General features: G+C 49.5%; 1 protein-coding gene across 3 annotated transcripts in view; it reads right to left on the bottom strand.

The window, feature by feature from the left end:
- LOC122486916 (zinc finger protein 791-like) overlaps positions 1–15629 on the bottom strand; it is a 24886-nt gene extending 9257 nt beyond the window's left edge. The window contains exon 1 of one of the 3 annotated variants that reach the window (XM_043586645.1): positions 15218–15629. In XM_043586645.1, coding sequence (XP_043442580.1) covers positions 15218–15560 — 343 coding nt within the window. In that variant the 5' untranslated portion in view covers positions 15561–15629. The remainder of the gene's footprint in view (positions 1–15217) is intronic. The other 2 variants (XM_043586643.1, XM_043586644.1) reach the window with 2 other exon arrangements.

Below are 15629 nucleotides of genomic sequence, written 5' to 3'. Positions count from 1 at the left end.
GCAAAATGTATTCCAACAGATACACCGGTGTACCTTTTCTTTTTTTTTTTAATTTTTAAATTTTTTAATGTTTATTGAGAGAGAGCATGAGCAAGTGGGAGAGGGGCAGAGAGAGAGAGAGAGGGAGACACAGAATCCGAAGCAGGCTCCAGGCTCCAAGCTGTCAGGCCAGAACCCGACATGGGGCTCGAACTCCTGAGCCATGAGATCATGACCTGCGCTAAAGTCGGACGCTTAACCTCTTTAAGGCTTCTGACAGAATAGGCACAAGTGATGAACTCAAAGCCTTTGGTGATGAACTCAATCTCCAGCCCCTCTTCCCTCTCCAGAGCCTGGGAAGTGGAGCTGAACATTCTAAGCCTCCAATCAAGGCCTCGTGTTTCTGGTGTCCAATCCCCATCCTGAAGCCATCTGAGGCATTTCTGGGCGGGCTCCTAGAACAGAAGACTGCTCCATCACCCTTATCACTCAGGGAATTCCAAAGGCTCGGGAGATCTTGGCCAGGAACCACGGACAAAGACCAAATATCTTCCCTGTATCTATGAGGAAGAAGAGGACAGCCCGGGGGGCCCAGGCTCAACGAAAGACTGAGACTAAATCCTACGACTGCAGAATGCTTTCCCCTCCGCCCACACTTACCTCGGCAGCAGCCGGGCTCCTGTTTACTAATACGCGGAAAAGAGCTGCACATTCCAGCCCTCATTTGAGAAGCTTCTGGAGAACCCCACAGATGACAGGGGTGACAAAAGAAAGGACGCCCGAGAAGTTTTAGTTTCTGCCACAGGTACAACAAATCATAATAGAGACTAAGCCTGTGAGAAGTAAGGGAGAGGATCCACCTTCAGAAATACCAAAATAGGGCGCCTGGGTGGCGCAGTCGGTTAAGCGTCCGACTTCAGCCAGGTCACGATCTCGCACTCCGTGAGTTCGAGCCCCGCGTCGGGCTCTGGGCTGATGGCTCGGAGCCTGGAGCCTGTTTCTGATTCTGTGTCTCCCTCTCTCTCTGCCCCTCCCCCGTTCATGCTCTGTCTCTCTCTGTCCCAAAAATAAACGTTAAAAAAAAAAAATTAAAAAAAAAAAAAGAAATACCAAAATAAAAGCTGTGCTGTCTAGTTAACATGTTTACAACCTACTGGAAATATATATATGCCCCCCCCCCCCATAATGGAGTCCCGAATCCTTGGACATTTCACTTCCTGGTTTCTCTTCCCCGCTCTAGTTTGCAGGCTTATCTTGGTGGGCTCTGAAATGAGCATGAGCCAAAGAACAAAGGGGGGACTGAAAGTCTCCGCATCACCTCAGGAAATGTACATTTGTTCCAATTAGACTACTTTAAAATGTTTTTTTTGTTGTTTTTTAATGTTTATTGATTTTTGCGAGAGAGTGGGGGTAGGGGCAGAGAGAGAGGGAGACACAGGATCTGAGGCAGGCTCCAGGCGGTCAGCATTTAGCCCGACACGGGGCTTGAACCCACAGACCGTGAGATCATGACCTGAGCTGGAGTCAGCTGCCCAACCGCCTGAGCCATCCAGGCGCCCCAGACTACTTTTTTTTTTTTTTAATGTTTATTTATTTTGAGAGAGAGAGAGAGCGCGTGTGCGCAAAAGAGAAAGTGGGGGAGGGCCAGAGAGAGAGAGAGAGAGAATCCCCAGCAGGCTCCACGCTGTCAGCGCAGAGCCCGACGTGGGGGCCGATCCCACGAACCAGGAGATCATGACCCGAACTGAAATCAAGAGTCGGACGCTCAATCGACGGAGTCACCCGGCTGTCCCCCGATCAGACTACTTTCTGCCTCACGTGGGCACAGGCGACGTCCGGGTAAGGCTCTCGCTTCAGCCAGTGAAGAATCGGGGGGGGGGACACGCACCCTGGAGATAAACTGTCTGCTGTAACTGCCCCGAGCATGCCTGTCCATCAAGACACCCGCTCCTGCAAGAAGGTCGAAGAAAACCTCGATCCGCTGTGCTCCGAGTCTCCGCGCCCCTCCTCTGATCGGGTCCGGTGGCCTTATTTCTCACAAACCCTTAGCCAGATAAACTTAAGACATCACACTAACGGCCTCCTTTTATTTATTTTTTGAAAGGCCTATTTGCCTCAGTTCCTTCTCAGCACACGAGGTCTGCCTTCAAACAAATAAAACAAAAAATCCCATAGCATACGAATAAGACATTTCACCTTGAAAGAAACCAGAGGGAAAAACACACCTCAGATATAGAGAAACAAAGAATTAATTTATACTCATCCCCCCCCCCCAAAAAAAACCATGCAAGCAAGAAGAGAGTGGAATGAAATATTTTAAAGGGTTGACAAACAATGTGCCCAGAATTCTGTGTCGAACAAAATTATTCTTCAAGGGTGAGGGAGAAATAAAGACTTTCCGAGACAAACAAAAATGGAGGGAATTTTCCACCAGTATACCTGCTTTGCAAAAAAAAAAAAAAAAATGTGAAAGAAACTTCTTCAAAAAGCAGGAAAATGATGAAGAAAGGGAGGGCATTTCAGAAGGAGTAAATTTTAAAAATTCTTCACCTGAAAAAAAAAAAAAGAACTTCATCTGATAGATAACTATGGTATATATTAATCCAATGATATCAATAGTCACTTTATTTTTTTAAGTGTGTGTGGGGGGGGGCAAGTGCGCATGGGGGAGGGACAGAGAGAGAGAGCGAGGGAGAAAGAGAGAATCCCGAGCAGGCTCCAAACCACCAGCATGGAGCCCGACGAGGGGCTCAAACTCACAAACCACGAGATCATGAACTGAGCCAAAATGAAGAGTCAGACGCTTAACCGACTGAGGCACCCAGGCACCCCTATCAATAATCACTTTAATTTTTTTTTCTTGAAGAGGTTTTTTTTTTTAATTTTTTTAATGTTTGTTTTTGAGAGAGAGAGACACACACACTGAGTGCGAGCAGGGGAGGGACCGAGAGAGCGGGAGACACAGAATCTGAAGGAGGCTCCAGGCTGTCAGCATGGAGCCTGAGGCGGGGCTCAAACCCACAAACCGTGAGATCATGACCTGAGCGAAGTTGGACGCTTAGCCAACTGAGCCACCCAGGAGCCCCATAAAACACAGTCTTTTCAACAAAAAGTGCCAGGAAAAGTAGACTCCACGTGAAAAAAATCTAGACACAGAGCTTGCACCTTTCACAAAATTTAACTCAAAATGGATTCATAGATCTTATAGAAAACCGAGACTAAAAAATTCCCTGGAGATAGCACAGGAGAAAATTTAGGAGACCTAGGGTTTGGTAATTATTATTTTTAGATCCAACACCAAATCAGGATCCATGAAAGTAAAAGATACCAAGTTTGGCTTTATTAAAATGAAAACCCACTCTGTGAAAGACAGTTAAAGAGATGGAAAACAGAAACCACAGACTGAGAGAAAATCTTTACAAACACTTCTCTGCTAAAGGGCTGGTATCCGAACTGTCCAAAGAACTCTTAAAAGTCAGTAAGACAAGCAACTCAATTAAAAATGGGCAAAAGATCTGAACACACACCTCACCAAAGAAAATATATAAATGCTAATTAAATATATAAAAAGATGCTCAACACCATGTCAGAAGAAATTGAGAAGGGGCGCCAGGGGGCTCATTCTGCTGAGTGTCTGACTTCAGGTCGTGATCTCATGGTGAGTTTGAGCCCTGCATCGGGCTCTGTGCTGACAGTTCAGAGCCTGGAACCTGCTTCGGATTCTGTGTCTCTCTCTCTCTGCCCCTCCCCTGATTGTGGTCTCTCTTTGTCAAAAATAAACAAAAATTAAAAAAAAAAAAGAAATTGCAAATAAAAGAATGAGATATAGGGGAGCCTTGGTGGCTCAATAGGTTAAGCATTTGATTTCAGCTCAGGTCATGATCTCATGGTTTGTGGGTTCAAGTCCTGCATCAGGCTCTCTGCTGTCAGCACAGAGCCCACTTCCGACCCTCTGTCCCCCCTGCCCCCGCTCTGTCCCTCCCCTGCTCATGCTTCCTCACTCAAAAATAAACAAACATTAGGGGCGCCTGGGTGGCTCAGTCAGCTAAGCATCTGACTTCGGCTCAGGTCATGATCTCGTGGTTCGTGGGTTCGAGCCCCGCATCAGGCTCTGTGCTGACAGCTCAGAGCCTGGAACCTGCTTCAGCTTCTGTGTCTCCCTCTCTCTCTGCCTCTCCCCCACTCGCGTGCTCTCTCTCAAGAATAAGTAAACATTAAAAACAGAAAAAATAATAAACATCAAAAAAATGAGATACCGCCAGATACTTATTACAATAACTAAAATTTAAGACCTTGAAAAAAAAAAACAAACAATAGTAAAGATGTGAGAGAAAATCATTCATTCATTCCCTCATTCATTGCTGACGGGAGTGGAAAATGTATCCCTATTCTGGAAGACAGGCAGTTTCTTAAAAAATAAACCTATTTTTTTTTTTTTTTTAACCATACTATCCAGCAATCACCATCCTTCCTATTACGCCAAATGAGTTGAAAACTCATTCATAAAAAAACCTGCACATGAGGGGCGCCTGGGTGGCTCGGTAGGTTAAACATCCAACTCTTGATTTTGGCTCAGGTCACGATCTCACGGTTCACGGGATCGAGTCCTGCACTGGGCTCTGCGCTGACAGGGCAGAGCCTGATTGGGATTCTCTCCCCCACTCTCTCTGCCCTTCCCCTGCTCTTACATGCCCCCCTTCTCTCTCTCTCTCTCTCTCTCTCTCTCTCTCTCTCTCTCAAAAATAAGCAAATATTAAAAAAAAACTTTAGGGGCGCCTCGGTGGCTCAGTGGGTTGAGCGTCTGACTTCAGCCCAGGTCAGGATCCCACACTTCGTGGGTTCGAGCCCCACATCGGGCTCTGTGCTGACAGGCTCAGAGCCTGGAGCCTGCTTTGGATTCTTTGTCTCCTCCTCTCTCTGCCACTCCCCCACTCTATCTCCCGAAAATAAACACTGGAAAAAAAAACTTAAAAAGAAAAACCCAGCACCTGAATATTTGTAAGAGCTTTATTCACAGTTGCCAAGACTTACAGGTAACCAAGATATCCTCCAACAGATGAATGGAAAATTAATCAATGGAACATCCATATGATGAAATATTCAGGGATAACCGGAAATGAGGTATCCGGCCAAAGGACATGGAATAACCTCAAAGTCACATTGCTAGGGGAAAGCAGAGAATACGGTAAGGCTACAGACTGTATGATTCCAAGCACAGTTCTGGACAGCAAAGTTCTGGAAGGAACAAAAGCGGGAGGCGGTGAACGAGCTACGGTTGCCAGGGACTTGGGGGTGGGAAGAAGGAATGAATAAACAGATGGACGACAAAGGACGTTTAGGGCACTGAAAATACACTACATGATACAGAAACGATCGGCACACATCATCTCACATTGCCAAAGCCCTAAGACTGTGTAACGCAGAGAGTCTAGTTATTGCAATGTTTATTTATTTTTGAAAGAGAGAGAGCGAGCAGGGGAAGGGCAGAGAGAGGAGACAGAACCCCAAGCAGGCTCCGTGCCGTCAGCACAGAGCCCGATGGGGGGCCTGAACCCACGAACCATGAAATCATGACCTGAGCCGACACCAAGAGTTGGATGCTTCACCAACTGAGCCACCCAGGCGCCCCAAAGTGTCCAGCTATTGTAAAGCGAGGACTTCGATGCATTAATACTGGCTCATCGAATGTAACAAATGTACCACACTGATGTGATATATAAAAAAAAACAGGGCAAGCTGTATGAAGGCAGGGGGGTTATGTGGGAACTCTGTACATCCTGGTCAAGTTTTCTGTAAACCTAAAATTGCTGTAAAAAAAAAAAAAGTCTATCGGGGGGGGGGGAAAAAGAGGAAGACAGATGCGCTATTCACCCCCGATGACTAAAAGAAGCCACCGTTCATTCAACTCCTTTGAATTTATTCCAATAACCTACGATAGTACTCTATGAGGCCTAAACCCCGAGACGCGCGCGACCAGAAATTTCCACTCAGTGTCTTGGTGACAGCTCGCCACTGTATGCTCTGAGCAGTGAAACCGAGTGCCTTCGTTACCAGCAGGAGCGTCTGGAACTCTGATGTGGAAAAGGGGCCGATGTGGACAGGAGAGGCCCTACACAGACGCCTCAGCAGACGCGGAGACGTATTACCTTGCCTTTTATGTTGTGGGTATCTGTGAGGCGAGAGAGTCCCAGAATTCTTTGACCACAGAGGGGCATCTCTTGGACAATCACCCGAGAGTCTGTAAACACAGGGGGCTGCCACTGCTGCTCAGTGCCAAGACTGATGGCATACAGTTTGGGGCCTAAGGCCATCTCGCGCATCAAAAACCTAGGGACAGCTTGAGGCCGTCGCAGGGAACTCCAGGAGGCACGAGAGGAAGTCACTGAAGCCTCTGCTGTGAAACCGCTGGAGGGCACTAACAGGTGTGTCTGCTGCACAGCAATTTGACCGGCGTCCAGAATCTTCCCGTTTTGTTGTAAGGGGTGCCTATTCAGGATGGGTCATTTTACAAGTAACAGCAAAAACGGGCTCAGGTAAAATTTTAAACAAGGAATATGTTGCCTCCACAACACCAAAAGAATCTGAACAACAGTTACCTCTTTACCAAGAATTCTTTTTAAGAACTTAGACAAGGCGCGAAAGCCTCACCGCGTATATACGGTGATGGCACGTCCCCTTTTCATGAGCTCTTCTTGTCAAAAGTTTTGAAGTCCCAAATGACTTCAGAGGAGGACGTCGTTGGTATTACACTACTTGACGGCCAACTGCCCCTGGCAGACTGTTGAGACAGGCCCCGAACAAAACAGACTTGGCCAAACCTGTGACTGCACGACACTGATCTGTCGCTGAAGGGAGTCCGTCATTTCCGTAACGGTGGGGACTGGGAACACAGCCTCGAGTCTGCACTACTTCATTCTGAGGGGGCATTCATTGCTTGCAGATTTAAGAATAGGTCAAATAAGGGGCGCCTGGGTGGCGCAGTCGGTTAAGCGTCCGACTTCAGCCAGGTCACGATCTCGCGGTCCGGGAGTTCGAGCCCCGCGTCGGGCTCTGGGCTGATGGCTCGGAGCCCGGAGCCTGTTTCCGATGCTGTGTCTCCCTCTCTCTCTGCCCCTCCCCCGTTCATGCTCTGTCTCTCTCTGTCCCAAAAATAAATAAACGTTGAAAAAAAAAAATTAAAAAAAAAAAAAAAAAAAAAGAATAGGTCAAATAAGGCTGTTCAAAGGAGAACCAGGGGGAATAATTACTTTTTCATTAAATTAAGTGGTTTCTAACCAATGGTTTCCAATCCCTCAAGGCCCTTTTTAGTTTACAGGGGGTCAGATTAAGTAATTTAACGGGGTGGGGAGGGGTGCAGGAAGATCTGTGGGGTCCCATAAGTGCCAAACACAAAATTTAAATTTAATTTAGGAGACACTGGGTTCAAGACCTGCTCAGTGCGGGATATTTAAGAACAACGGGCGCTAAGACCATGGGAAATCAGGTAAGACCGTGGTTCTCATGGTTAAGAGGAGACGTGCTTAGCTGTCCTGTCATAGTCAGCTACTCCCTTAAGATGATCAGGGGTACCCTGCTTAAGTTCAGTGGGGTCCCCGGGTGTAACTGCAAGGTGAGCCCTAGTACTGATCATGTGCCTGAGGTTCCTAAGTTAGCGCGTTAGGGCCGCCGGCAGGATGCATCCGGAAACTGTGCTGTGGAGGCCGGAAGCAGCAAGGAGGGTACTTTTATCTTTTTTTGTTGTGTAAATTCTTCTCGCAGATGTTGAATTTCCAACTGGTAAAACTGCAGAGCTGGGTTTTGAGACAGGGCAACTGAAGGGACCCCACGGGAAAAAGGCTGTTTTCTTTTTCTTCTCTGCTCCGTTTCCTGCTTCTATTCTTGCTAGGGCCTGCATCCCTGCCTTACACGTACCTTAACGTATGCTCTCTTTGTTGTTCTTTTTAATAATTTTTGTAATGTTTACTTATTTGAGAGAGGAAAGGCGGGGGGGAGAGAAGGAGGGACAGAAAGAGAGGGGAGACACAGAATCTGAGGGAGGCTCCAGGCTCCGAGCTGTCAGCACAGAGCCCGACGCCGGGCTCGAACCCACGCACCGCGAGATCATGACCTGAGCCGAAGCTGGACGCCTAACCGATTGAGCCACCCAGGTGCCCAAAACGTGTGCTCTCTTTGTAAAGGTCAAGGAATTAATGATATCTTTGGCGTTTTCCAGCAAAATACGTAACATCTAAGGAGTCAGCAGGGGGCGTCATCATATATGCTTTCCAGGAACACTGACTCCAGATGATGCTGAGACCCCTGGCTCCAGGGTGTAAGTGACTTACGGAGGACACAGGACCACTCGCCCTGGTTGGACGAGTTCCCCGACACCGACACCCGAGAGGACACGTACACCAGACCACCGTCCTCCACAGAAACCCCAGGCCCTAAACAAAGATGAGACTCCTTCTCCTTCTCCTTTCTGAGCCTCCTAGGTGCTCCATCTGAATCTGCTCTATCTTTAATAAACTCTCTCTCACCTCCTGCTGGCTGGCATTTGATTTCTATCCTGCGCACAGCCAGGGAGCCTCTCGGCTGGTCCAGCGGAAACCCCTCTGGGTTCTCAGTCCCCGGCTGCCTGCATCAGCTTCAAGACTTTTTTCTTTTGCTTCCCTCCTGTCTTGTCTTTTCCCATCACTGGCTATACTTCGAGGGAGGGGGCGGCCTCTCTGTCCTGGTATTTACACACCGTTTCCTCCAGAGAGCCCGAGAACAGTGCCATCAGGGTTAGGAGCCTCTCCCGTGACCACTGGCTGCCCTACAGGGCTTAAGGGCCCTGGACTTAAATCAAGTGGAACCAATCCCTTTGCTGTGCCACAGGGGCACCTGAGTGTCGTGCCCTCTCCCTGGAGGCTCAGGATCTTGGCTGCAGTACAGGCAGGGGCAGAAGCAGCAGAGGTGCTTAAAGGTCCTGGAGAGTCCTCTGGGGTCAAGGAGCGTGGACTCAGGCCCCCGTCTACTGGCTGCCTTTCACCCTTTCTTCTCTTTCTCTAATTAACTGTTATTTCAGGACTGACCACCCAACGGGCCCTCCTTTTGCACAGGGTATAGTCCTTCTGCCCCCCACCCAGGCATGTGAGGCCAACCCAGCCTCTGTCACAACTTCCCCCCAACACAGATCCAAACCAGCAAACACGTGGAACAGGACCACTTCAAGGAGGGCCTCAATCCTACACCCCTGCTCCCAAACACCTAGGGATCCTGGGAACGGCCACCTCTGGTGGGCTGAACACAGAGCTGAGGCTGGGGAGGGTCACCAACACACCACAGGGCAGCACGGGTCACAGCGCGAGCTCCCCGGCACCCAGTGCCCACAGCACATGCCGCCTTCGGGCAGCAGAGCTGGTGAGCAAGTCAGAGCAAGAGAAGCAGGCCCGCAGCATGGGGGTCACGTCTCGACAGGGCTCACGGTGACGAAACTTACGGTCGCCTGCAGAGATGTGGTTCCCGCGTACACGCATACATGCATCGAGATGGGAGGAAAAGGCTTACAAATCACATAACCAAGGCTCTGGGGACGGCAGGGCTGGCCCCTCAAGCAGCTCTGAAACGGCTGCAGAAACCAATGGAAAGAATCTGATTTGGTGTTCCCCGGAGCTGGGAGGTGGGGCCGCGGCAAGAATTCTCGCACAGGGGTGGGGGCCTCCGAGACTGGAATCTCTTGCCATCTCTAGAGACACCCCCCAGACTTTCTCATCAGCTTGACCAAGTTGGGGGCATAAGAGAAAGAGGGAAGGAGGCGGCTTAAGCCGTGAGCAGCCAAACACCCAAAGACGTGCAATCTTGCTGCTCATTACAAGGAGGAAAACGTGGGGAAGAAAAACGTGAATGTGCGAGTGCTTGTTTTCATATAAAGAAACACGGACAGGATGCTCCAGAAATGATCACCGCTTATTTCTGGGGGTGGCTGAAGCCAGAGCTCTGGAGTGGACCAGATTTTTACGAACCCACGCATCCATTAGCTAAAGGTTTTTTTTTTTAATGTTTATTTATTTTTGGGACAGAGAGAGACAGAGCATGAACAGGGGAGGGGCAGAGAGAGAGGGAGACACAGAATCGGAAGCAGGCTCCAGGCTCTGAGCCGTCAGCCCAGAGTCTGACCCGGGGCTGAAACTCACGGAGCGCGAGATCGTGACCTGAGCTGAAGTCGGACGCTTAACCGACTGCGCCTCCCAGGCGCCCCTAACGTTTACTTATTTTTGAGAGAGAGAGAGAGAGAGTGCAGTGAGGGGCAGAGAGAGAGAGACAGGGAGACAGAGAATCTGAAGCAGGCTCTACACGGCCAGCAGAGAGCCTGATGTGGGGCTCGAACTCACGAACCGTGAGATCATGACCTGAGCTGAAGTCAGTCACTCAACCAACTGAGCCACCCAGGCGCCCCCCATGCATACATTATCTGAAGTAAATAGTCACTGGGACGCCTGGGTGGCTCAGTTGGGTAAGTGTCTGACTCTTGGTTTTGGCTCAGGTCATGATCTCAAGGTTCGTGAGTTCAGGCCCCACTTTGGGCTCTGCACACTGTCAGTGCAGAGCCTGGTTGGGATTTTCTCTCTCTCCCTAGCTCCCCGCCCCTCCCCCACTAATGCAGTCTCTCTCTCAAAAATGAAAACTAAAAACTAAAATGAAATGAAATAGTCATATATATAAACCACATTTTTTACTGTTATTTTATTTTTATCTTTTAAGATTTAAGTAATTTCTACACCCAACATGGGGCTCTAACTCATAACCCCGAGATCAAGAATCACGTGATGCATCAACAGAGCCAGCCAGGTGCCCCATATTTTTCTAATAGCCTTTATTTTTAATGAACTTGTTTTGCTCTTTAAAATTAAAAAAAAAAAATTGGGGGGGTGGGGGGGATGCCTGGGTGGCTCAGTCAGTTAAGTGTCTGACTCTTAAATTCAGCTCAGGTCATGATCTCACGGTTTGTGAGTTCGAGTCCTGAATTGGGCTCAGAGCCTGCTTGCGATTCTCTCTCACTCTCTAATTCTCTCTCTCCCCCCCCTCCCCCGCCCCTCCCGTTTGTGTTTGCGCTCTCAAAATAAATAAACTTAAAAACTATTCTTAAGATTAAGTAGCATATTATAATATACTAGGGATTTAGTCCTCACCCATTAAATGTATTAGGATTATCAAAGATTGATGCAACTTTTGAGTAGTTTTCCTCATATCAATTAAAATAGGAATTCATTTCCCTTAAACTTTAACAATATTTCAGAATTCAAATTTCCAAAGCTCTCTGGGGGCATACAAATAAAAAGCTGACCTAAAACATAAAATCTACCTGAGAACCTCAAATACACCCATCTCACATCTTGAGACTCTTTTGCCTAAAAAGGAACAGATACTCTGTTTGGTTTCATAATTCCTTGCCTTACTCCCATTGTATCTTTATTTATTTATTTTTTAAATGTTTATTTTTTTGAGAGAGACAGTGTGAATGGGGGAGGGGCAGAGAGAGAGAGAGAGAGAGAGAGAGAGAGAGAGAGGGAGGGAGGGAGGGAGGGAGGGAGGGAGACACGGAATCCAAAACAGGCTCCAGGCTCTGAGCTGTCAGCACAGAGCCCAACGTGGGGCTCGAACTCACGAGCTGTGAGATCATGACCTGAGCCGAAGTTGAACGCTCAACCGACTGAGCCACCCAGGCGCCCCCTCCCATTGTATCTTTAAATCAACCTACATTTTCAAAGTCCAAGAACTAAAAATTCATTGCTCTCACAAAGAAAACAGGATCACTAATGGCTAAAGGAAACTACATGGAGTTAAAAGCTGCAATATGCTGGGGCGCCTGGGTGGCGCAGTCGGTTAAGTGTCCGACTTCAGCCAGGTCACGATCTCACGGTCCGTGAGTTCGAGCCCCGCGTCAGGCTCTGGGCTGATGGCTCGGAGCCTGGAGCCTGTTTCCGATTCTGTGTCTCCCTCTCTCTCTGCCCCTCCCCCGTTCATGCTCTGTCTCTCTCTGTCCCAAAAATAAATAAATGTTGAAAAAAAAATTAAAAAAAAAAAATTAAAAAAAAAAAAGCTGCAATATGCAATATATAAACTTATACGAGAAAAGAAACGCAGGGGCGCCTGGGTGGCTCAGTCGGTTAAGCATCCGACTTCGGCTCAGGTCATGATCTTGCGGTTCGTGAGTTCGAGCCCCGCGTCAGGCTCTATGCTGACGGTGCAGAGCCTGGAACCTGCTTTGGATTCTATGTCTCCCTCTCTCTATGCCCCCACTCCCCTGCTCATGTTCTGTCTCTCTCAAAAATAAACATTTAAAAAAAAAAAAATATATATATATATATATATATATATATATATATATATATATAAAAACTCCATATATTCATATATCTCACAGTTAGTGGGTTCAAGCCCCACATCGGGCTCTGTGCTGACAGCTCAGAGCCTGGAGCCTGCTTCGGATTCTGTGTCTGTCTCTCTGCCCCTCCCCAGCTCTTGCTCTGTCTCTCTCTCAAAAATAAATAAACGTTAAAAAAAAAATGCAAATACTTGAATCAGGTGAGATAAGCAGCCTGCTTCCCCACGGTTCAGAAGGAAAACTCCCATTCCCAGTCTGTGGTCCAGACCTCACCTGTTGGGATACAGCCCCCGGGCCCAGTTCCTGGTGATGGAGGTGTGGGGGTGGGGGCAACACCTGAGCAGCCACAGGAATGAAGTGACAGGAATGAAGGGTGGGAGCTACACATACACCTCTCTCAGGGCATAATGGAAACATTCGTCTCTCAGGGTTCAATTCTTGCAAGTCAGGAAACGACTGGCCAGATGTGACTTAAGGATCTGACTCAAAAGAACTTCCAAATTCACAAACTCTTTGTCCAGAAGGCAGATCTCCTGACCTTCCCGGACTTTGTCAATGTACACAACTTACTCCGAGTGCGCCTACACTGCAGACGCAAAGCTCAAGCCTGTGTCTAGAAACAGGCCCAAGGAGGGGGGCGCCTGGGCGGCTCAGTAGGTTAAGCGTCCGACTCTTGGTTTTGGCTCACGCCATGATCTCACGGTTCGTGGGTTCGAGCCCCATGTCAGGCTCTGTGCTGACAGCGTGGAGCCTGCTTGGGATCCCTTCTCTCTCCGGCCCTCCCCCACTTGCACAGTCGGAAGGAAGGAAGGAAGGAAGGAAGGAAGGAAGGAAGGAAGGAAGGAAGGAAGGAAGGAAAAGGAGTCCAAGGAAACCACGATTACAACCTCAGAAAGAGAAACACTGCCCTGTTCCCTAACCCCACCCCCCATGTACACAAGCACCCCCAGCTTTCCTTGGTTCTGCAGATTCTCTCAGCTCCTTCTGGGGTGTCTGAACAGGTAGGGCACCTGCTGGGGGAGGCTCTCCAGGAAGAACCAACTGGGCCTTCAAGTATTTCCCTTTCTAGGCTCAAGGTGGGGGGCCTGGCCATAATTTTTTTTTTAATGTTTGTTTTTGAGAGAGACAGACAGACAGGCAGAGTGAGCAGAGGAAGGGCAGAGAGAGAGGGAGACACAGAATCCGAAGCAGGCTCCAGGCTCCGAGCTGTCAGCACAGAGCCCGACGGGGGGGCTCAAACTCACCAACTGTGAGATCATGACCTGAGCCAGAGTCTGACACTTAAACCGACTGAGCCACCCAGGTGCCCCAAGGGGGGAGCCTTACCTTAGAAACACTGACCTCAGGCTTCTGCTTCCTACCAACTTGCTCTGAACCACCAGTAACATTTTAAAAGTGATAAGCCTACTGTGAAAAAAAAATCGCTCATATCCAGCGTTTATGTATGTGTAAGGGAGGGAAGCAAATTGTAAGGCATTTTTTTAGTTCAAACACACACACACACACACACACACACACACACACACACATATCTACTCCTTTCAAAAACCATAAATATGTCAGTTAATTATTATTTCCATGGCAAGAAACTGTTTGGAAACAATAATTATTGAACACCTTTCGAGGTGGTACAAGTCTAAGTCCTGATATTGCATTTGAAATCACCCAAAAGGACAACTCTCTGAGTGTTACTACACCTGCGCATGGGAAGAAAAAAAGGAAACAAAAATTTTCATAGATGAAACAAGGAAATGTCCCCCCCCCCCCCCCCCGCGAAATTCACCCCTTTCTTGCCTCTTTGTAGCATTTTATACTTTCAAGATCTATGGATTAAATACATCTTTTTAAAAAAAAATTTTTTTTTTCAACATTTATTTATTTTTGGGACAGAGAGAGACAGAGCATGAACGGGGGAGGGGCAGAGAGAGAGGGAGACACAGAATCGGAAACAGGCTCCAGGCTCCAAGCCATCAGCCCAGAGCCTGATGCGGGGCTCGAACTCACGGACCGCGAGATCGTGACCTGGCTGAAGTCGGACGCTTAACCGACTGCGCCACCCAGGCGCCCCTGGATTAAATATATCTTATTAGAAAACGCAGGCTTAAAGAAGTTGAATACAGTCACAAACTCAGGTGAGGCAATCTTGACAGGACACAGCACCCAAGGAAGTTTCCAAAGAGGAACCACCACCCAAAGGACTTCCCACAGGATGTCTGTGCTCAGGAAAGATACCGGGAGGAGAGGCAAAGGAATTTCATGCTGTGTATTCCAGGTGGTTACTCTCGGCTTTCCTCTTACGTAAAATATTCACAGGCAAAAAAAAAAAAAAAAAAAAAAAGTCTTTAAAAAGAGCCATTCGCGGCTCTGTGGATAAACGATAAAATACTGCGTAATTTGCAATGCATCACGGAGAACAGTTAATAATGATACTGTGACCTGGAGAGGGAAGATGGCGTTTCGGAATGCAGGGAAGGATCTGGAAATTGAGGCATGTATTTCCAGTCTTACGAAGAGCTAGCCTGGGGGCACAGGGTCGTGGCTTTGAGACCCCACTCCCCGGACATCTGGAAAAGTCAGGGGAAAACGGGTACCCCCCCCCTCCCGACAGAGAGGGACTGGGGACCCCACAGACCACAGCTCCTCCCGCGCACGGACCCCGGAGACCCAGGCGTGCCCGTCCCCCGATGACCCTCCGGTGGTCATCGCCCAGTCTACGGGAGGCGCGGCCGCGCACAGCGACGGGACGGGACGCCCGGGTCCCGGCTGCCGCCCGGCCCCGCGCTGCGTGCCGCGCCGGCAGCGGACTCTGGTCCGCACACTCCGGGGGTCACGGCCGCGAGCCCAGGTCCCGCCGCCCCCGGTTCCCGACTCCCGGCCCCGCACACTCACCATCGCTCGGTTTCCGGGGTGCCGGGTCGCCCACCATCCGGCTGCCGCGGCCAGCGCAGGTCGCGGCGACCCAGGACGCGGCGGAACCTCCCGAAGCCCTTAAGGACGGCGCCAGCCGGTACGAGGCTCGGACGCACAGCAGCCACCGCACACGGCCCTCGCCGTCCACGGCGTCCACGGCGTCCACGGCGCGTCGCCCGCACGTACGGCTCCGGCGGCTCCCCTGATTGGACGGCTCGCACGGCCCCGCCCCCTCCCGCCTGAGCGACAGCGGGCCGGAGGTCACGTCTTTGAGCCGACCTTGCTTGGGCCGGGGGCTGCCGCCTGTTGTCTCCAAGGCCATCGCTGGGAAGCGCGAGGCCGCCAGGCCGCTCACGGAACCGTGACCCTGCCCCACAAGCGCACGCGCAAG

This window comes from Prionailurus bengalensis, chromosome A2 (assembly GCF_016509475.1).
Source record: "Prionailurus bengalensis isolate Pbe53 chromosome A2, Fcat_Pben_1.1_paternal_pri, whole genome shotgun sequence".
NCBI lineage: Eukaryota > Metazoa > Chordata > Mammalia > Carnivora > Felidae > Prionailurus > Prionailurus bengalensis.
The sequence above is the reverse complement of the archived record's forward strand: the minus strand, read 5'-3'. Positions and strand labels throughout refer to the sequence as shown.